The 24,260-nt window shown below is 39.5% G+C and overlaps 1 protein-coding gene across 2 annotated transcripts in view; it reads right to left on the bottom strand.

Moving 5' to 3' along the window:
- Positions 1–12,808: 12,808 nt before the first annotated feature.
- The window catches only part of LOC131225788 (nudix hydrolase 16, mitochondrial-like), a 57,815-nt gene continuing 46,363 nt past the window's right edge, over positions 12,809–24,260 (bottom strand). The window contains exons 4-5 of one of the 2 annotated variants that reach the window (XM_058221380.1): positions 16,680–16,828; positions 12,809–13,367 (exon numbers count right to left, since the gene is read on the bottom strand). In XM_058221380.1, the coding sequence (XP_058077363.1) occupies positions 13,217–13,367; positions 16,680–16,828 (300 nt within the window). In that variant the 3' untranslated portion in view covers positions 12,809–13,216. The remainder of the gene's footprint in view (positions 13,368–16,679; positions 16,829–24,260) is intronic. The other variant, XM_058221381.1, reaches the window with a different exon arrangement.

Below are 24,260 nucleotides of genomic sequence, written 5' to 3'. Positions count from 1 at the left end.
GTAGGATCCAATGATCCATACAATATGAGAGATTCGCAAAAGCCAATGATGAATGGTGCAGGTTCAGCAGTCCGCATAACCACTACAGTAGTAGATGTGTCTAATCACCCCTCTGATTTTACGGTAAGGATGGCACTGGATTACGATTTATGGCTTGGATCGTTTAAGGAACGAACAAGACGGACAATATTAGCCTCTCTATTTTTCTCTCTGAACTCTCGGAGTTACGGGGTGATTTTCTTGAGAGAACCTCTTCCCATTTTATAAGGAACTGTCAGGAGTTTGGATGAGCCTAGAGGTTATCCAGTTTCATCCGATCTCCTTATCCAATCCGGAGTTCAAAGTTAAATTCGAAATTTGACTTTAAACCACCGAGAGAGAACAGGAATGGATAACACAAGAAAACTCTTGTGGGACTCACCCACTAGTGGTTGCCCACAAGTGAGCCCCACAGGCCCATGCCAACATCTCCTCGGCGCTTTCCTATAAAATGAGAAGAACTTCTCTCGTGAAAGTCATTCTATTAACTTCGAGAGTCTAGAGAGAAAAGTAGATAGGCTAGTAATATATTCGATATGTCCATCTTGTCTGTCCCTCATATGATCTAAACCATTGATCGTAATTCAGGGCCATCCATGCCATATAATCAAAGGGGTGATCAGACTCATCTGCTCCTTTGGTGGTTAGGCAGAGAGCTGAACCTGCATCATTCGTCATTGGCTTTTGCAAAGTTCCTATATCAAGTAGACTGTCAGATCCTGTGGGGCCACTCTTCTAGGCCGACTTTCAGACAATAATGGTGAAATCAGGTCCATTTTAGGATATAAAACTCTCACTACTAGATAGAGCTGGGCATTTCATACCCGATCCAGTGGATCCGACCCGATTCGAATAAAATCGATGGTCAGGATCGGTCAGGATTGGGTAGAATAATCCAGATCCGAAATATTTTCAGATCAAACCCGGATAGGCCCTGTTCCGAACCGACCCGATCCGGAATCCGATCCGATTGGATCGGATTCGGATCGACCCAATCCGCATCGTATATATTAGTGTGCGCGCGCGCGCGTGTGGGTGTATTACTTTTACATGAATATTTTTTTACCCTACAGAACAGAGAAGAAGGAAAAGTTCTCTCTCATATAGAACAAAAGTTCTCTCTCATATAGAACAAAATTTTTTTTACCCTGCCACCCGCCGATGGCCGGTGGCCAGTGCTTTATGGGCCACACCATGATGTATGTGTTTCATCCACGCCGTCTATCTATTTTTCTAGATCATTTTATTATACGATACCAAAATTGAGATATATCCCAATCTCAAATGGACCACCTTACAAGAAACGATGTCGAATGAACGTTGACCATTAAAAACTTTTTGAAGGCCATAAAGTTTTTGATCACGCTGAACTTTGTTTTTTCCCTTCATCTGGGTGTGCATGACCTGATCACCAGATTGGATGTCAAATAAACAGTACAGTGGGCCTTAGGAGGATTTTAATGGTGGATATCCAATCACCATTCTTTTCCTATGGTGTGGTCTACTTTACATTTATATCCTTCTCATTTTTGGGATCAAGCCCTCAAATGATCTATAAAAATGGATGAACGGAATGGATGAAACACATATATCATGGTGGGACCCACCGGGCTGGTGCCAGGGGGAGTAGCCAATCCGTTTCCCACCATGATGTCTGTCAGTCTATCTGACATCCACTCCATCTGTATACCTGCTGTAGTAGGTACGTGTCATGCGAAGACGAACACTGACGCTCCTCGAGCTCCGAGCTAGTACGAACGGTTCAAAGGATATCAAATTTACATGGCCCCACAATGATGTATTTATTATATCTACACCATTCATGTATTTTTAGAGATTAGTATATAGCATTATTCAAAAAATGAATAATATCCAAAGATTACATGGACCACACCACAAATAGCATTAGAGAATGATTTTCACCGTTAAACAATTCGTGTGGTCCACTTGATAGTTAGATCTGTCTCATTTTTTATCTCAAGCCTTAAGACGAGCTCGCCAAATGGATGGACGGTTTGTATATAACACATACCACATGATAAGACCCATGGAACTTCTAACGTCGATCACCAGGTCACAGCACATACTTGCTTGAGAAATTTAGGACTGTGGACCCCACCTTTTATCCAGTTGTTTTTATGAAAGAAGACAAACTTTGTTTTGCAACTTAGACATGCACGTGCTGAGACCGAATTTCAGGATGAAAATACCCCTCCTTTCACGGAAACGGATTGGGTACTCCGCCTGCCACCAGCCAATGGCGGATTGTCAGTGGTCTGTGGGCCCCACTATGATGTATGCTTTTCATCCATGCTGTCCATATAATTTTCGAGATCATTTTATGGTATGAGACCAAAAATGAGGTATATCCAAATCTCAAGTGTACCACATTACAGGAAACAGTGTTGAATGAGTGTCAACCATTAGAAACCTTTAGGGGGCCCACTGTGATGTTTGTGAGAAATCCTCCCCGTCTAAGTTCATTCATAGGGTCAAAAAGACCTGGATGAAGAGGAAAAACAACTTTCATAATGATCCAAAACTTTTGTAACCCCTAAAAGGGTTTCAATGGTAGACGTTCAATTCCCCACTGCCTTTTAGAGTGTGGTCCTCTTGATAGTTAGATCTATCTTATTTTTCATCTCAAGACTTAATATGAGCACTCCAAATAGATGGATGGTTTGGATATAACACGGACCTCATGATGGGACCCACATAAGCAACACAACAATAAAAAAATAAAAAACCACAAACTGCAGCGGGGCTGCGGCCGCGCAGTATAGCTATGGTTATAATCCGTAGCCAGAGTGTATCGAAAATTACAATTTTTTAGGCAAACTCGCTGGACAGTTCTGGACTTTTTCGATAATATCGAAAGCCTATCGATATATGGAAGGACCTATAGCTACAGATTATAACCGTAGCCAGTCTATGCAAAATTTATTTTTATTTTTATTTTTTTACATGAAGAACTTTATTCTACCTACAATGTTCTCTAATACATATTTATATAAATATGTATATATAAGCATATAAAATTTTTTTCTCTCTTTTTTTCATTTCTTTCTTTATTCATTTAACAAGAATATCTTCTAAACCAAAATTAGTTACTTGACGTACCCTATATGATTTTGGGGTAGGAGAAGCTACTTTAGCCAACCAACCCGGTTATTTTTCAAGATTCTATCAGGTCGATGGTCAAAAATCCATTTCATTCACTTCGTGGTCAATTTCATTCATTTCATTTACTTCGCGATCAATTCCATGCATTTCGCGGTTAATCCCAGCGATTCCCTTTCACTTCACGGCCAATTCCATGCATTTCACACTTCACGGTCAATTCCGTGCATTTCATGGTCAATTCACTTCATTTCACGGTTAAACAGAAATTGAGTGGGGCAAATTAGAAATTAACAGTTTGCCCAGCTCAATTTCTAGTTTGCCCAGCTCAATTTCTGTTATGGTGGGCCCTACAAAATTTTTAACTATGAAAATCAATTTTCCCACTGCTCTTTGTAGTGTGGTCCGGTTGATCTTTAGATATGATTCTTTTTTTTATATAATGCTCCCAAATGATCTCGAAATGTGGATGAACGTTGTGGATATAATAAATACAAAATTGTGGGGCCCATATAACTTTAATCTCCTTTGAGCGGGGCGAACATGAAAATTGAGCAGGACAAATTAGAAATTGAGCAGGGCAAAGTAGAAATTGAGCGGGGCAAACTAGCAATTGAGCGGGGCAAACATGAAATTGAGCGGGACAAACATGTAATTGAGCGGAGCCAACGAGAAATTCAGCGGGGCAAACTAGAAATTAAGCGAGGCAAACATGAAATTGAGCGGGGCAAACTAGAAATTGAGCGGGGCAAACACAAAATTCAGCGGGGTAAACTGAAAATTGAGCGGGGCAAATATGAAATCGAGCAGGGCCAACGAGTATATTTACTCCGTCCATCAGTTTTTCCATCTAATATAAGGGGTTGAGCCCCAAATTGAAGCATATCAAAATATCAACTGGATCATACCACTGGAAACAGTGGGCATAATGATTTTCTAGTTTGCCCCGCTAATTTTCGAGTTTGCCCCACTGATTTCATGTTTTCCCCGATCAATTTCATGTTTGCCCCGCTCAATTTCTAGTTTGCCCACTCAATTTCATGTCTGCCCCACTGATTTTCTAGGTTGCCTCGCTGATTTTTTTAGTTTGCCCCGCTGAATTTCATGTTTCCCCTGCTGAATTTCATGTTTCCCCCACTCATTTTTCAGTTTTTCCAGCTGAATTCTCAATTTGCAGTTTTTCCCGCTGAATTTCATGTTTCCCCTGTTGAATTTCATGATTTGCCCTACTGAATTTCATGTTTTCCCCGCTAAAAATCAAGTTTGCCTCGATCAATTTCATGTTTTCCCCACTGAATTTAATGTTTACCTCATTCAATGTCTAGGTTCCCTCCCTCAATGTCTAAGTTCCCTCCCACATATGGGGTTTTGGTGTATACATAATCCGATGAACATGATGTATTACAAATAAAACATCATTGTGGGGCATAGCAAGCGTAATCGGATTGCGTACTGAGTTAGTCAGTACGCTCCCATTGTACTAAGTAAACTCAGATGAGCCCACATTGAATGTATGTAGTATATCCACGGCGTCCATCCGTTCTTCCATCTAATTTTAGCGGTTTAGCCTCAAATTGAAGCATATCAAAAGATCAAGTGAATCATACCACAGGAAACAGTGTTGATTTGCTTGACATAGCCTAACTTGGCCTGTTGACAGCCCTAGATTTCACAATATATGTTTCTCTAGCACACCAATGTGGTTTCTATTTTTTCAATTAAAATGTTGAGTTTGAAAGTCACATTAAAACATTCAAAGAAGTTATGGACTGACTTTTCCATCTTCAAGGTTGCAGGCCCCATTGTTGTATCTTTTGTTGGTTTCTTGGTGACAAGAAGTTGTACACCTAACTATTAATGTTATTTTTGAAGACCCTGGAATCCAGGAGTTACTGGCCAAACTTTATCAAAAAGGTATTTTTTAGCACCTCATGTCATCCATTCATATATAATACAATTCAGAAAAACTTGTCTTTATTAGGATTTTTTCTTACCCTTCGAAAAAAAAAATGGTCCCCATTTTTCCATCTGTAGATTTTTCATCTATATGTATAGTATAAGTTATCTAAATAGAAAGAAAGAAAAAAGTTGCAGTATCACTCACTGCTGCTAATATCAGAATCTTACATTGGACCACATGCATTAGATGGAAAAATTGAGCTTCCATGCTGCACTTGGATCTTCTTGTGAGAGAATTGCTACAGAACATTAACAATTCTATCCATATGTATAGTGTTAACATGTTGTTTCATATGTGTAGTGTAGAAGCATTGTTTGCTTCTTTTATGTTGGTTTACACAGGATACTTTTTCTGGTCTATGTTGAGAAAATGTTGAAATTCTCTTGTGCTATGTTTGAACGATAAGGACAACCAGAGTAGTATTAGTAGAATAACAAGAATATCATTAGTAGAAATAAAGCATGGAACAAATATGTTTTTAAAAAACATATTGCCCCAAGTACACTTTTTAGGTTATTCACCTGGAACAATTGGATGACAATATGCTGAAGCAATATGGAAAAATTACATCAGATTTCTACGAAAGTTATTAAATTTTAAGAAATCTATGATGGTAGAAACTTATGGCAGTTGCATGTGCATTTAAACTCGCTTTCAACAACACATCTAATACGTCTTAAGTACAAAACATACCTCTCAATGCAATGTGTTTATTGGAACGAACATTTCGAGCATCATTCAAAGCATTCCTCAGAAGATCCATAAATTATTCCTTTGGGACACCTCCATAGTTTAGTAGTGAAATTAAAGTCTTATTTAGGTACATTTTCCTTGGTTGATTGCTAAAAAATACAAGCACTAAAAGCAAACAAGGTACTGTACTATTATTCACACAGTAAATTCAAGAACACATAACTCCAACATCTCATCCTAATAAAATTTCAAATACTCCTAACAAGGATGAAATTTATTCATCTTCGTATCGATTCCTAGTGGGGATGGCTAACATGGAGGGTGTGTACTGACATGGGTGTATACAACAAGCTAACCCCAAAAAAATAAAAAAATAAAAAACAAAACAAAAAAAAACACAACAAAAAATAAAATTACAAAATATGCAAACGTAGATATTATCGACATATCATCGATATTATCGACGTAAAATCAGCGGGGCAAACATGAAATTGAGCAGGGAAAACATGAAATCAGCGGGGCAAACTATAAAATCAACAAGGCAAACATGAAATTGAGCGGGGGAAACATGAAATCAGCTGGGCAAACTAGAAAATCATTATGCCCACTGTTTCCCGTGGTATAATTCACTTGATATTTTGATATGCTTCAATTTGAGGCTCAATCGCTAAAATTAGATGGACGGCATGGATATACTACATACATTCAATGTGGGCCCATCTAAGTGTAGGTTATAGGTTTAGGTTTAGGTTTAAGTTAGGTTATGGGTTAAGGGTTAGGGAACTAAGAATAGGTTAAGGTTTAGGTTTAGGAAATCGGGTTCGGGACCGGGTTTAGGTTTGGGTTTTCAAGTTTAGGTTTAGGTTAAGGAGTTGAGATTAGGATTAGGTGTAGGTTTAGGTTTAGGGATTTGAGAATACATTTAGGTTACAGGTTTAGGTTATAAGTGTCAGTTATAGGTATAGGTTTAAGTTAGGTTATGGGTTAAGGTTTAGGGAACTAATAATAGGTTAAGGTTTAGGTTTAGGAAATCGGGTTCGGGACCGGGTTTAGGTTTAGGTTAAGGAGTTGAGATTAGGATTAGGTGTAGGTTTAGGTTTAGGGATTTAAGAATACATTTAGGTTACAGGTTTAGGTTTAAGTTATAAGTGTCGGTTATAGGTTTAGGTTTAAGTTAGGTTATAGGTTAACGTTTAGGCCCCATTTGCCCGGGTGGATTGGAAGGGATTGAATGGTATTAGGGTGGATGACATGGATTTCTAGGTAATAACGGTGTTGTTGGTGGATTGTCTAGAGATCCATGGGATTGTTATATCCCTGGATTGCTATATCCAGTCTGTTTGGCATGCCCGGCCAATCTTGGGATTAAACCTTCTCATCCCTTCCAATCCCTCAAACCAAACACGTCCCACGCAAATTTGAAAGGATTAGGGTGGATTGGATGGGATTTAAAAGTGATGATGGTGTCGTCAGTGGATTGTCTTAAGATCCATGGGATTGGGATCAGATCACTGACTCTGTTTGGCACGCCGGGCCAATCCTGGGATTTGACTTCCAATCCCTTCCAATCCGACCGGCCAAACGGGCCCTTAGGGAACTGATAATAGGTTAAGGTTTAGGTTTAGGAAATCAGGTTCGGGACCGGGTTTAGGTTTGGGTTTTGAAGTTTAGGTTTAGGTTAAGGAGTTGAGATTAAGATTAGGTGTAGGTTTAGGTTTAGGGATTTGACAATACATTTAAGTTTTAGGTTATAAGTGTAGGTTATAGGTTTGTGTTTAAGTTAGGTTATAGGTTAAAGTTTAAGGAATTGAGAATAGGTTAAGGTTTAGGTTTAGGGATTTGAGAATACATTTAGGTTTTAGGTTACAAGTGTACAATATACGTTTAGGTTTAAGTTAGATTATAAGTTAAGGTTTAAGGAATTGAGAATAAGTTAAAGTTTAGGTTTAGGGATTTAAGAATACATTTAGGTTTTAAGTTTAGGTTTAGGTTTAGGTTTTGAGCGGGGGCAAACATGAAATTGAGTGGGGGCAAACTAGAGAATCAGCAAGGCAAACATGAAATTGAGCAGGGGAAACATGAAATTGAGCGGGGCAAACATGAAGTTGAATGGGGCAAACTAGGAAATGAGCGGGGTAACTATGAAATTGAGTGGGGCAAACTAGGAAATGAGCGGGGCAACCATGAAATTGAGTGGGTCATACTAGGAAATGAGCAGGGCATGCATGAAATTGAGCAGGGCAAACATGAAATTGAGTGGGACAACTTGAAAAATCAATAGGGCAAACATAAAATTGAGCGGGGGAAACATGAAATCTGCGGGGCAAACTATAAAATCAGCGGGACAAACAAGAAATTGAGCAGGGAAACATGAAATCAGCCGGGCAAACTAGAAAATCATTATGCCCACTGTTTCCCGTGGTATGATTCACTTGATATTTTGATATGCTTCAATTTGGGGCTCAACCCCTTAAATTAGATGGAAAAACGGATGGACGTCGTGGATATACTACAGGAAACGGATGGCTACTCCCCCTGCCACTAGCCACTGGCTGGTGTTCGGTGCTCAGTGGGCCCCATCATTGTGGGCCCAACTGAGTTTAAAATATGCCTGTGCTGCGTGCTTTCTTCATTGGACCGACCATTTTCAGAAGAAGATAAATGTTAATAAGGAGGGCCCACAAAAAGGGTTTTTTTGGTCTTTCTAACCGAGCGAAGAAAAGGGGTGAAAGCAATAGCAGTGAAGTAGCAGTGGAAAGGGAAAGGAAAAGGAAACAGTTGAAAGGGAGAAGAAAAACAGCAGTGAAAAGGAGGGGTATTTTCGTCTTGAAATTCGTAATCCGCACGTGCAGGTCTAAGTTGCAAAAGAAGGTTTGTCTTCTTTCATAAAAACAGCTAGCTAAAAGGTGGGGCCCACAGTCCTAAATTTCTCTACTTGCTTTTCACGTCACTGCACTGCACTTTTGTCCAGTACACGAAAACATTGTAATCGTCCGATGTAAGTGCGGATATAGTTATTTAAGGGCCATATGGGGCCCACCTTAATGTATATGTTTTATCTAAGCCATTCATCCATTTTGACATATCATTTTAACCCTTGAATACAAAAATATGGTATATTGAAGGTTTAAGTGGACCACACCACATGAAATAATTGGATTAAATTTATATAGTCCGAATCGTACCCAATCCGATCCGACTTGGTTTCCCTATCCGAGTTGGACACGGATTGGGTCATACCAAGTATGCATCGGATCTGTTCGAGTCAGGTGACCCGGACCCGGTCCCAAATCGGATCGAGTTTGGGTAAGACCATTGAGATTCCGGATTTGATCAAGTTGGACCCAATCCGACCCGATCAGGACCGATGCCCAGCTCTGTACTGGATGTATGTGGTCCTCTGAATCAGGCAAAACTGTGCTTACAATTTGTTCTTAAATATGTATTACCCATGAATTGCAATATGATACATCCAGACTGTAACCTTCGAATCCGGATTATGTTCCAATAATTCAAACCGTTACGGCAAGTCTCACTTTGTATGATGGAAAAACCACAAATAAAAAAATCCTTAATGGATGATTCAACCTTTCGAGAATTTAGCTATTTTTCTTTGAAAATGAATGATCATCATAACCTAATAGATGGGTAGAAATATTCAATCGATTTTTTATTTTTATTTTTTGGGCATCCCCATCAAGAGGAGCCCTGACAAATAAACGGTTTGTGTAATCGAGAGAGCAAGGCACAAATTCAATGGCTAGAGTCTTGATGTATCTCATTGTCATTCATTGATGATGTATTTGAGAAAATCCTACTATTGAAAAATAATTAGGAATAGATGATTGTATCATTAAGCCAATATTATACAAAAGAAAGCACTAGGACAATTTCCCTGCAAGTGGATACCGTGAACTGCTATCAATAAACAATTTTCTTCCAAAGCTTATTACGTTACTACTCTTTAAAACAAAAAATACTACGCTAGATTATTTCATAGTTTAAAAACCCAAAAACTCGACTAGACTTTATGTTCATAAGGGTCAGGTCAGCTCGAAGACTCGACTCGTCACAACCTCAATTGTTTGTTGATGCACATCCGGGTCAGGTCGAATCCACTCCAAGCTTTTTTTAAAAAAAAATTTAATCAAAACACAGTTTTACCATGCGAGTTACTCGGCCTGAGCTATCACTAGTTGCATCAACTTGACTCGGCAAGTCTCCCCGAGTAATGCCCAAGTCACTCTCAGTTCTGAGTTTCCTAATGACTTGGCTCGAAATCTCGCCCGAGTTGAGTTGACTCAGCGAGTCTTTCAACTACAGTTTATTTACAGTATCTATGTCCTATGAATAGAAGCAACTAGCAAGTTACATGAAAGTCCTTCTAAAGGTCTCTCTATTCGTGTGTGTGCAAATTTCACAAGATAAACCCATTAAAACTTCTCAATAAGCACTTAGTACTTATGGGCTGTCAACAGGCTGGGCCTGGGGTTGGCGTCTGCCAGGATTTTGAACTTTTTGGGCTGGACCTATTCAAAATTGTGATTTTTTAACTTGCCCAATCTCGGCCTATTAACATCCCTAAACATTTAAGTACTTCAAGATCTTGAATCAATGCCCGATTAGCCCGCATGGATGTGTCATTAGATCAGTGAGATCAAGCCCAGCTAAAACCATTCGCCTACTAATGCATCCTTGTCTCAAGAGTGCAATAAACATGTTGGAAAACACAGTAGTTTTCACCAGAATGGATTGGTACATGTCTTTCTATGTAGGATTCTCCATGATTGGTATAAATGAAGATTGAACGACTTCCTCTGTTGAGATGTATTTTGGTGGGTCAATCCAGTCCGCTCAACTAGTCAGGATTTAAACAATTCATGTCACTGGGATCATGACCATTTTCGTGGCCTGTGATGATTTGTTCCAAATAGTTGGTTGTGATCCCCAGATACTGGCCCACCAGCCAGACACTCATCTTGTTAGACCAATGTCTTGTCATGGTTACCTTTCGACCCAATATCGGTTGAATTACCATTTGTTGAATATGGACCACTACTAAGATCCTTTTTAGCCATCCATTCACAATCCACCGATCAATGGTTAGGATCATCTATGCCTGGTACTAGTGGCTAATACTAAACTATCATGGGGCAAATCAGTGAGGCATGGATAATGAGTCAACCCTACCAAAATGAAAAATCAGGACACCTCACTACTCTCATATATCATTCAATATAGTTAGCTAGCTGATGGTAATTCTAATTCCCTCAGTCTTCAAATACTGACAATTTGCAAGTAAAAATAAAGTTTATTAGAGTCGCCAACTTAATAACCTTAGGCCCGTTTAGATGCAACTTCTGCAAAAGGCTTCTCTTTAAGAGAGAACGTCACGATTCGAGTGGGTGGTGATCCAAACAGGCTGCAAAACCTAGTTTCATGGTTTGGCAATGCATCCTAGAGGACCCTTTAAGTCTCTCTCATATTTTGAAATTACAGTAGGGAACATTCCCTAAAGGCCTGCCAATAAAAAGTCTCTGTAGCACCATCATCGTTTTCTTCCCAATCCCACCCTCATGACATAAAATAATTTTATTTTTTATTTTTTTTAAAAAAAAAAGAGGCCCTGGAGACATTCCGGCATCACCCACGATATACCAAAAATCTCCAAAAACCTCTCCCACAGCTCATTAACAAAAGGACAGTAAACAAAGAGATGGTTCACCAACTCCTCATTTTGCATATAGAGAAAGCAGACATTGGTGATAACCATCTTCCTCTCATGCAGATTATCAACTATAAGCATTTTATTCTTTCCCACCAGCAACACCAAAGGACAAATGCTGGTGAACTGATCGAACTTTTCGTAACCGAAGAAGGATAAATACCGGTGAACTGATCGAACTTTTCTTAATCGAAGAAGGACAAATGCCAGTGAACTGATCGGACTTTTCTTAACCGAAGAAGGACAAATGCCGGTGAACAGATCATAAGGACAAATGCCATCAAGCCGACACAACAAACTAATAAAAATTCGCCCATTGACCATACCGTTCCATTTCCAGAAACTGAATAGCAACGATAGACAGTAACGTTTGCCTCCAGAGACTAGGTTTAAACTCAAAAAGTCTTCACAGTATGGCCTAACATGGATGGCGGGTGTTGCAAAAATCTTCCAAACTGATTGGCAGCATCCAGCAAATGGCTGTTTATATTTCTCTTAACGCTCAATGTATATCACTGGTTACGGGTCCGTATCTTCCAATCTGGGATTGTTTTCAGGAATACCTCATCAGCAGTTTAAAAGAGACGGGGTGACTAATCTGGATCTGGTTCACTGAACGTTGGCTCCACTAGTCCAGGCTTGCATTGGTGATCCAAGTCCGTCCATGGTTTCTGTTTTATAGAAGCATAACCCATGATTCACCTATCACGAACATTGGTGTCTACCATGGAGAATGCCCCACAAATGTCCTAGATTGGAAGATCCAGGACACATTGCAAGGCCTTGTTTCCAGTTGGATGTCCACCATACACCTTAGAGAATGCCCTAAACATGCGTTTGAAAGATCCAGGGCGACCTTGTTTTCAGTTGGATGTGGGTTGTTGCTGAAAGGCTTGGGACAGACAAAGTTTCATTGCCTGTGAAGGCTCAAACAAGTCCTGGTTAAAATCCAAGCTTTTGTTAAAATCACAAAACTCCTCTTAATACCGACCATCAAAAACCCTACATAAACCACTACAGCAAACCCAGCCCACCCAAATGAAAACAAGACCACTGATGTGTTAATGGCCCCCATGGTCACCATTCATTATGTCATGCATATCACCTGTGATATAAAATGATTTTGGTTGTTTCAGAGTTCTCAAACCATGACATTTTACTTTACAAGACAGATTTTGACGTTGTGCTTCAAGGAAGTCCCTATGAAAGTCAACCACTGACATTTTACTTTACAAGACAGATTTTGATGTTGTGCTTCAAGGAAGTCCCTATGAAAGTCAACCACTTCAACCTTAGCTTATATTTGGTTGAACATACATACACACAAGAAAAAAGGGATCACAGCCAATCACGTGTATTTAAAAGGCTTGGACAAGCAAGCACATCATTAAACATTCTTTTCTCCACAAAATAAATAAGGAAGCTGGTGTCAAAAGGAAAAAAGGAAACAAAATCAGGATTGATAAAAGGATCAATCATCGGAAGAGCATCTATCCATCACTATGGTTTTCTTGTAGTTACTGAACAGGGGAAAAAAAATTCCCAACCATTGGGAGAGGAATCCGGACCTACCTACGGACTGTTCGCTATCATTGTTTCTTCATACCACTTGGAAAATCCTTCAACGAGGGCCTCTTGCATCCAAGGATCCCGGCACTTGTCCACCGATTCGGGGATGGTTAGCCATCTCCTTCGGCGAGTGCTCTGCTCCGGCCATGAAGGAAGTTCCTCCTTGACGAACAAAGCAAACATGGCAGCTTTACAAAATCCTTCTGGGCAGAACTCGTCTTGGTGTGTTTTGCTCTTGAAGTCATAGTACCCCAAGAACCCCTGAAAATGAAAACACACAAAGATATAGGGTTCAGTGATACAAATAAATAGAGAAAATAAATAGAGAGACAGCTGCTCACGGTTTAACAATCCAAATGAATAGAGTGATCCACAATTACAGTTTGTTGATGCTTTCGGCCGTGCAAAAAAATTGGGCCCATGGCTTAGTGAATCAGATTGTTGATCTGATGGCCCACCCAAAATCTCCAAGATGGGAGGTCATAACCCACCAATCTTTGCACGCCCCCCCCCCCCAATCATCTATTTGTAGGCACAACCCACAATGGGGCCTATCAGATGTCTGGGATATTAAAACATAGGCCCCTCATTGAAAGCATTGGCAAACTGCATGCCCTTAATTCCTAATGAGTCACTCTCATCACTCTGAAAAAAGTAACAATCTGTATATGAAGCTAAACTCAAAGGCATCGTAATCTTACACCATCAGTGACCAATAAATTTCTTCTTTCTGGTTACATGTGCTAAGCATTAGTTTAGACTTAGCTTATTACAACAAATAACATCAAAAATGTATCATTGGAAAGAGTCCCAATACAGGAGCTTTGTTTTTCAGGTTATATTTGCTAAGCACTAGTTTAAAATTTATATTATTGCAACAAGGAAAATGTTCCAATAGAAACGGTGCCCGTACAAGTGCAGAAAATGAAGGTGTGGACCTACAGAACTGATACAGGAAAGTCGGCAAGATAAACAGTGATAAGTGAGATTCCTCCACCACCAATCCGTTAGTATAAAGATCAAGCCTCAATCCCCTCTTCCCTCACTCTAATCAAGGAGAAAAAGCTCCATCAATTGGAGGGTGAGAATGCGCAGAAGACTCAAGAGTGTTGATAGGCATCATCCACTTCTTCGATGACATCCACAATCGATGGCAATGATGGAATCTGGTGCATTTTAGAGATCCAAAACTCACTGCTAGATATATACGCTCCTTGGAATAAGGCAAAACCGCACTTACAGTTAGTATCATAGACCAACATCCATCTTCAGTGAATGGGACTAGCAAGGTGGTCAACTCAGCCATGGCATCAGATGGCCATAAGATGTAATCCAAGATAACACTCCATTCTCGTTTTCCCTCCCCACAAGCGGTGTCTTAGCTGTTGAAGTTGGTTGTTGTTGTGGCCAGCATTCGCATCATTAGCCACGGGCAAATACAGGGTTTTGTCAAATGGTGTTCTTGCCTTGGGATGGTTTTGTTGATTGGCGAAGAACTTGCTACTAGATTGACTTGCCACACTAATATCTATCTATAATGATCAAGGGACAATGGTCATGGTTACCTATCGGCCACAACTAGCAATTGCACTTTTAACATCAAGCCCGACTGCTAATTGTTTTATGGAATCCAACTGACATTAATTTGCTGCTCCTGTTTACTGACTTAGAGGTTTATGATGCTAACCGCTACTAATACCAATACTAATACTGACACTAATACTAATAATAAAGGACCTAGATTTTGAGTGTCCTCAATCATCCAATAAAAAGGGCCCATTCTCTTTGTTTTGAGCTATGCAAGTGGGCATGCGTTTGTTAGCTAGATGTAAGAATAATACACCCACATTTCATGTAACCCAGATATGCCTAGTATATGTAAAACTATGTATGGTGTATATGGGCCACATCACAAATTGTGTATGGTCCTGCTTTTAGATTCCTGGGCCCAATTGTTACTTGGACAAAAACGTGGGTCCAGATTCCAGTTTGACTATACAATTACGATCCAAATATTTTGCTTAATCTTATGAGTCCAAAGACAGTGATGATCATGTATCACTACCATCCAATGGGCCTACATCTCGTTATGGGCTTTGTTGTCACATTGGGCAATTAGATTGACCTTATCATTAATGCTTCTATGATCATTCTCACATAGAATTTTAAGTTGCGCAGTTTTGATTCATTGCAAGTCCATAAAGGCGATGTAACTACTATCCTCAACACTAAGATGCATCTATTCCGGATTCCATTGGGCCCATACAACAAATGTATACATACCAGTCAGAATTCTTGGTGGCATTACCTTAACTATTGTTTTATCTAGCTGTGAATCATAGGCATATTTGATCCTGTAAGATCGACCAATGAGGATGGTCCATAACCTAAAATTTCTATTAAGGGTTCGGATAAGTCCATGATTAATCTCCATGAGGTATCTGATTAGCAAACCTTATTCATAGCTATGTAAATCAATTGTACACATATGCAATCACGAAATGAATATAAGATTAATCCCAATATGTTAATCATCATCACAATAAAAATTGATTGATGGTAATGGTTACCTAAGCCTAATTACTCATCCACGACAAAAGCAAATGGACAAATTTATGGGCGCCATGCCCACCCAGACATTAAAGGTCCACATCCTGGTTATCCATCTCTTTATTTAGGAGTATTAAAGTCATCCATTAAAGGAAATGGGTTGGGTGGGATCCTGTTTTCTAGGGATTGATAGGTAAAATTAGTTGAGCATTTTACCAAAATGGCCATGACTAAGGATCCACATCGGCTCTTAGAATTAAATAATATGACGCATACATTATGCATTAAAGAGCAACATGGTGGTGTTTGTCTCCAAATTGGCAGTGTTTAACCGAAAGGAGTTCATCTGATGGGAGATAAACAGGGTGGGGTGTATTGTGGTAACAATATCAGATCAAACAATCTATCTTACCCAAAGGTATTGGATTGTTTGGGCTAGTGTAGTGCATGAACCACTTGCGTGTTGCAATCTCAACCCAAAATAATGGATCATAGTGATGCAACAGGTTTCACACCAGATTTGATGTTTAGGCATATCACTCTGAAAGATCTAGTCCACCGTCCCGTCAATTAGATAAATGGAAACATGATGGAGCTCTCGCTCATGCTTATGTACGATGGGATTTTTTTCTAATGTGAGCTTTTGCACCTTCATGTCACAGTTGTAAATATTGTATCAGATACCTTTCAACTAAACAACATTCCTTTCTTTACTGGCTCTAACTTACTAGAATAGAAAGGGGCTTTAGAAATCACTTTTGGGTGTATGAATTTTGACTTAACTTCAAGAAAGGATCAACCTCCTAAGCCTACTAGTTCAAGCTCGGTCGTAAAGGTAGCCAAGTATGAAAAGTGAGAGCGTGTAAATAGGCTGAGTGCAAGAATTATTAAATATTCTAATTCTAAGCTTTTCGTACAGGCATACCTAAGAAAGAGAAAGCGAAGGAATTTTTTAGCTAAAATCGGAAAAAGATTTACCAAATCCAATAGATCAGGAATATTAATGCACCTTTCCGAACTCACTTCCTAGAAATATAACAGCGATGAGAATATAAGAGTGAACATAATGAACTCCCTTTTAAGTTCACAATGCTCCAGCTGAATATATGTGATGATTTGGTAGTTGTATGTACTCTTTTTCTTCCATCTAGTTTTAGCATATTCAAGGTAAACTATAACACAAAAGAAAAAGGTGAACATTGACTGAGTTTATTGCATAGTCTATGCAAGAAAGAGAAAGATCTAAGGCAAGATCGACTTGACAGTGCTTATGTTGCACACTACTTTCTTGAAAATAACTCAAAGAAAAGAAAAAGATGTTCCAGCACTAAAGATAGGAAAAATATTGAAAACAATGGTTTGAAGTCAAAGGACAAAGGCCAAAAGGTTTATACACACTACTTCTATAGTAGGAAAGGTCACTTAAAAGAAAGCAGTGTTGTGGATAGAAAACATGGCTTGAAAAATAGAAAAGTAAAAGTAAAATTTCTTATCTGACAGAGATTAAATTTATAATTGAAACACATGAGCATTCATATGCATTGATTATGGACCATCGCTCATGTCTAAATTCTATACAAAGGTTTCTAAAGAGTCAAAGATGCAATGATGCGGAGCACTACAAGATCATAAGGAACAACACTAAAGTGGAGAGTTGAGATTAAAAGTTTTATTTTTAAAATATACAAGTTGATTTAGTTTTGGACCTCAGTAAAATACTTTATATGATTTTATTACATTAAATACATATTCCTTTTAGAATTAAAAGGATATTGTTATTATTATTTTTTTTTTTGTTCAAATGGTAGTTAAGCCTCGATGCTCTCTTATCATGCATAAAAATATGGATGTGAATGATAGCATATCTTGATCCTACTACCCAGGCCCCGAACGTTCCATGACAGAATCAGCATTGAGCACCCATAAAAATTTTGAAATGGAATTTTCTTTTTTAAAATAGATTTTTGGTGATATCAATACATTGGCAATATTATTGAAATATGGTTGATACAATGGTGATACAAGTGACACCAGGAATTTATACAGTCGAAAACATTAGCAATACATGACAATACAAGCAACACCTAGAATTTACACGGTCGAAAATATTGGTGATGCATTGGCAAAATCGATACATTAGCGATACTTGGCGATACATCGCTGATACCTGGAATTTCTGATACTACCAATGTTATTGGTATCTGATGGAGGACCGATGCATGAACCAAATATTATGTGAGATCAAACAGTAGAATTAAGACAATTAACAAAAAAAAAAAAAAAAACCACAAGTATTATTATAATCATCACGAATCCCATGAAAACCAAAAGAACATCATGTATAATCTAGCCTAAGTTACCAACATCGTCACACAAGATCATTAAATAAAAAGAAACTAGAATCTAATGGATGTAGGGATATCCAATTAGCATAGGGTATAGTCTATTTCAAAGTATAAAACCTAATACAACTTAGGGTAAAATTTGGGGTTTAGGTAATTTGGGAAAGTAGGAAAGTTAGGGATTTTAGATTTAGGGTTAGGGTTTTGGGAATGGAAGAAAGGGGTTTTGATATAAGAATGAGGGAAAAACAAAAGGGGCAAGGTGTGGCCGTACGGCCAACCCGAAGGATTCACACTTGTGGCCATATGGTCACACGTGTGGCGTGGGATGGATGGGTTTAGGTCGGTTAGGGTTTGGGATTGTAGTTGGGTAAAGGAAAGATAGGTTTAGGAGAAGATGAGGGCTTAAGATAGGAAAATCAAAGAACTTAAAGAAAATAACTTGATAGAGGGGGAAAAAAAAGATGATAGTGTGGAGATAGATGGAGACCTCGGACCTCCGTTGATGAATATTAGCCTCGCACCAATCTCCCTTTCAAATCACATGGAAGTATGGAAGAAGAAGAAAGCAAGAAAGTTATAGCTTCAAGAAAGTTGAAAAATTATAATAAACACCCTATTTTGTGAATTTTGACAAAAATAGCCCTAGTCTAACTAAAATCAACTAAAAACACTCCTAATGGTGTCCAAACATAACATAAACAAAACTAAATCCTATAAGCTAATAAAATCTAAGAAAACTAGTATGGACAATCCACAATCAATGGCTCGATCATGTGATCTAACGGCCCATAAAGCAACCTATGTGCATATTCCCAGTATGAGGTCTTCCAGATGCTTGCAAATGCACATGGGGTCTTCAGCACGATCACGGGTACTCGCCTAGCTACAGGGAAATCGGTGCAGCCCGCCTCCTCCTCTGATACATACGCAAAGGTGTACGAGTAGTGATGTCCTCTGCAGCATCGCTACCAGTGCTATCTGTATCGCCGAGCTAAATATATGGATAATATCGGAGATATTTTGATAATATCAAGGCGTAAGTTATACATCACTCATAAATTTTAATTAAGGTTTTTTTCTTTCTATTTTTGTAAAGGATAAATTTTTCGCTTTTCCAAGATTGCTGAAAAGTGGATAGCACACATGAACCAAGTTCGAGATAGGGCAAACAACGTCCAATCAGAGTGATTCCAAAGCCATTAGAAAGCTTACCAAAAGAACTTTCCCCCAAAACTTGTTTCACCTTGATATGACTTGCATCGAGGAAGATCCGCCTCAATTATCGAAGACATGTACTGCTGATTAGAGGGCCACAGTTAAGGATGCCTCAACCATCTTGCAAGCCCTATTTAGTGGGCCAAACAGTGTCCGATCGACCTAATTCCAAGCTTGGATGGTAGATCATTGAATTATTTTTCCAACGAGTGCAAAATCACCCCGATCCAACCATTAACGTGAAAGTTATAGCCATTCTCCCAGGATTACTCTATGCAGAAAACAGAGAACGCTGATTAAGCAAGGCGCATGACTTGGACCAATGGCATTGTGCCACATGGCACCCTTTTTAGTGGATGACAGATGTCGCCTAGCTGTCATCCTATGCTTAAGTGAACCTATGGATGGGCACCACGTGGCGGCCCTTTCCTCTCTCCTCTTTAAATAGAGAGAGATCCTCTCATTTCAAAGGAATCCATTTTCCCTCCATCTCATTTCTCTTCACCTCCTCTTCTTCTTCCAGCTAGATCTAAGATCATCTAGATCTCAGATCTGAAAATAAATTGCCAGAGATCCAGCAGATCGTGATAAACAATCAACAGATCATGATTAGATCTATGTCCAGCAAGTAGAGGAGATCAATATCCAGCAAAGCGAAGAGATTAACATCCAGCAACCAAAAGAGATTTGATTGTCATTCAGTAGCTGATCTCTATCAAAGGGAATTCCAGATCTTCAACAGATTGCAGAGACTCCAGATCTACAAAGAACGTCATCTGCAGATCATTATCTTCTTCATTGATTTATTCTCCGCTCTTCTCCTTTTCTCATGTTTCTTCTCTTCAAATCATCAGAAATCAGATCCGATCTTTAGATCAGATCACATCTGATTTCTGCTGCATTCTAATCAGATTTCTACTTTGATTATAAACTGATTTCTGCCCTGATTATAGCTTGATCCATACACTAATTTCATTCTCTGATTACATTTATTCCAGCTTACCCAGATCATGCAGAGGCCATTACGATCAACGGCAAACACGATCATCCATCAGATGGGCCGTGTCTGAAGATCCATCATCACTACAGAGCCTTCATGGTTACCATAATTACAGCACTCTCTCATGGACGAAGAGCCTCTTTAATGGCAGCCACACCCATCTCCTTCGTGCCAACGGCTTCTTCATCAGCATCCATTGAGTAGCAGATGATCAGCAACAGTATCCCACTCATCCGGTCATGATCAGACGTCCATCTTCTTCCTGCTGATCATCAGTCCCACTGCAAGCAGGGACATCCATTAGATCATGCTTGCTGCTGCTTTCAGCATTCTCATCAGGTCGTCTATTGAATAGTTTAATGAATAAAGGAGATGGAATATGCTTGCATCTGGATCCTCACATCGGCAACTGAGACTGCTGATCCAGTGGGCTGTGATCAGCGCTATACCCCCCACCATCCATCACATCTGGGACCCATCAACTGATCATGGAACAGCCGTTCATCTAAAGCGTTGTATGAGGCAGCTAACCTCCATTCACAGCAGCTACTACTTGTGAGTAGCAGATGGTAGTTTACACATGGCAGTTCTCTAAAGCACTCAGCACGTGTGAGCCTCAATCAAGTATGCATCCTTCACATTATGATCAGAGCCATCCATTTCATCTTACTTGATCAGTGCACGGTCCACTGTTTCACACCATCTCACATTAGATCCAGGCCCATATTATAACCACTTTCCAGGCCCATCTGACGGTCCAGATTGATGTCCATCCCATGGCCCATGGTATGGCCCACATGCTGTCCAATTGTGAGGGCCACACGCTGTCCAGATCTGCATCCACTTAATGTCTTGATCACAGGTTATTTCCACAGCCCAGATAAGGTCCAATTACAGGCCGAGTTATAGCATAGATACAGGTCCAGTTACTGTCCAGATTAACACCATTACAAAGTCCCAGTTTAGGCCTGTATACGGTCCAGATTTGGGCCCATACGCTGCCCGGGTTGTAGCCCATTTACTGTTCAGATTATGGCCCATTCAATAGACTTAATTGCTGGCACGTTTATGGAACTTGTGGTTTATCTCATTGGCCCACAGCCCACTTGACCAATTGACGACTTATTTGATTAGTCTATGGCTAAATGATGTATTTAGCTTGGTTATTATTCATACTGATCTCTCTAATCTCTAGATTCACTTGACTGTTTATGCACATAGCTACTCTATTGATGTGCGTGCTAGTCAATTAATATCCATGCTTACAACATGCATCTTCATACTTCAACATCTCACCATGTGAGGAGGCCATGGGGCCTGGATCGATGATTGTAAAGTAACTATTCCATGAGGAACATCACTTGCATCATTGATTCCTTTATTATAATCAAAGGTCATTGTTACTCCCTGAACGTAGTATATTGCCAAATAGGCAATACACTGAACCACGTAAATCTATCCTGTGATTTCGCTCTCTTCTTTATTGGTCTTGCAGCCTGTATCGGGTGAGTCCTCTCCATTGCATTGTAAGGACTCCACCTGATAGTCTCATTGACTCTTATACATTTGGATTACTTCAGTTTCCTTGCAAATGGTAAGATTATTTCACTTATTCATTTATTCATGCCTTATTTATATTTTACCTTAGAATCAAGGGTGATTCCCTTGGAATGTAATCAAGGGCTTGTGGTATGTCACGGCTTGGAATGTAACTAAACCCGGATTATAGTGAAAGCCTTTCAAGTACGTGCGCTCTTGTTTCTCTTGCATGAATGTGGCAATGCGATAAGAATGTCTTGAGTTATGAATGTCTTACAAATAAATGGCAATAAATGCAGTCTCGAAGCAATATCTATACTTGATCCAAAATCACATCAACCAAAAAGATTATGTATTGTCTTTTGAGGGGTTTTCATCCTCTATTGCTCTAATCCTCTTCCATGGATGAGGTCTTAGCTTTATAATCACTCAGATGGACTACTGATTCTAGATACAGATGCTTAATTGGCTCTGACATAGAATCTGCTCTTATTCAGGGCATTTGCTTTGGCCTATGGGATTAGAGCATCATCAGATTCTGGGAAGACCATTGGTGTGGTGAGTGGTGACATGCCTTGTCATAGCAGGTTTGGCACCCTCTACAACTTGATCATCCACAAGGAAATCAAGGCTGGTGAATTTAATGAAAGGAGAGGCAAGCAAATCGTTTGGCTACCTAAAGTTAGGAGAAGCTTAAGGGAGGAAGAAGAGGTAGAGCTTTATTGAACCTCTTGATGTTCTCAAGGAGACGAGACTTAATATGGAGGGGAGGATCAGGAGGGTCTGGAAATGGGCCAAGGGCAGAAAATTCACTACTATGTCCTAGATCATATGTGGGTGGAAAGTGATATAGGGCCTCTGATGGCATGGCTTTGGAAAGTGAATGTGCTCCTGGGTTCATCATGTTTGGGAGGCTTGTGGGAAGAAATAGAATCTTAAAAATGTTGACAACCTGCACAAGGGAAAAGAAAATAATTATTAACGGCTACTGATGACACTTATTTATCCATCCCCTATTCATCTCCGCTATTTAGGGTTGGCTCTTCAATGTCTTTGGAACATCATGGGCTATGCAAGTGTCGATGAATATGTTGTTGGAAAACTGGAAAGGTAGTCCATGACTGAGAAAAGTTTCTTGCAATAGTATGGCAAATATGCAAGGAGAGAAATAACAGAACCTTCAATAGAAGTGCCCAATTGACGGCCACAGTGAGTGAAGGGACACAGTCTCGAATGTTGTTCTAGGTTAAATCCGTAAAATAAGTTTTTTTTATTGTAATCTTGAAGATGTATGGCCTGTGGTATATATGATTTCGACATAATTTAGATTGTGGTGATTTCCCTTGTTTGATTCCTTTACCTTTTGGGGCTTTTTAATAAAATCTTACCGGCCAAAAAAAAAAGATCCAGGTAAATGATTATCAAAATAGCTTGCCTCGCTTGACCTCAAAAATGTAGAAGGGCAACTGGATTAGGACCCACATTCTTAATAGATCTTCCCTCAACCCCGCTCTTGGTGGATCCCACATAGATCACTAATGAACTCCTAATTATCATCGTAACCTTATATGCTTAATTTGGCCATAACAACTTAATTCTTGTCTAAATTGCTCAACTTTGGGACCAATGGCAAGAAGCTAAATCAGCTTTCAAACAGATCAACTTTGTGTCATTCAGACATCATTGAACCCTGAAAACAGGGCCATGAACTTCGAGGAAATTTGGGTAATATCATCCCTTCACAGCTGACTTTTGGGTCCCCCTCAGGAATGCTAGGCAATTCCACAACTACGACACTCTAGTTTGGGGAGGGGAGGGGGTTTGCTCAGAGTCAGGTGCGGTATTAATCTTCAGTCCTCTAAGGGATAATGCAAAAACAGAACTATTTTAAGGTTCCTACTTACAGAAGGCAGGATGCATCAGCTTACAATGCAACAAGTTGACTTTCAGAAGTCAGTAATGAGGCCCTAGGGCTTGTGCTGTTTTGGCAAAAAAAAAAATTCTGCTTCTCTTTTCCTGATTGTTTTGGTTGGTGGTTGCTTTGGCAAGACTTTCTATGCACACATAAGCATGAATTGTCTGATATATGTGTATGTACATATCATCAGCATCATCTGCGTCATAGCCTTCAAATCTTCTCACAAATCATTCTTATCCAAGGCCCATCCTCAATAAATAAACAAGCCTTCAAACCTTCTCACCACCATGATCCAAGTCCTTATAGGTCATCCTCTTGTCATCTCTTCAAGCCCTTCTACCATGATCAAGGTTTCCCTGTTGGAGTCATCTTCAGTTTCCACCACACAGGACTAAACCATCACAATCCTTGGTAAGTAAACAAGCCTTCAAATCTTCTCACCACCTCAATCCAAGTCCTCTTAAGGTCATCCTCTCATCATCTTTTCAAGCCCTCAACCATGATCAAGGTTTTCCTCTTGGAGCAGTCTTTGGTTTCTGATACACATGACTAAACCATCACAATCTGCTTTCCACCATCTCATCTCT

This window comes from Magnolia sinica, chromosome 14, assembly GCF_029962835.1.
Source record: "Magnolia sinica isolate HGM2019 chromosome 14, MsV1, whole genome shotgun sequence".
In the NCBI taxonomy this organism is placed as follows: domain Eukaryota; kingdom Viridiplantae; phylum Streptophyta; class Magnoliopsida; order Magnoliales; family Magnoliaceae; genus Magnolia; species Magnolia sinica.
This window is presented reverse-complemented; position numbering and strand designations above follow the sequence as displayed.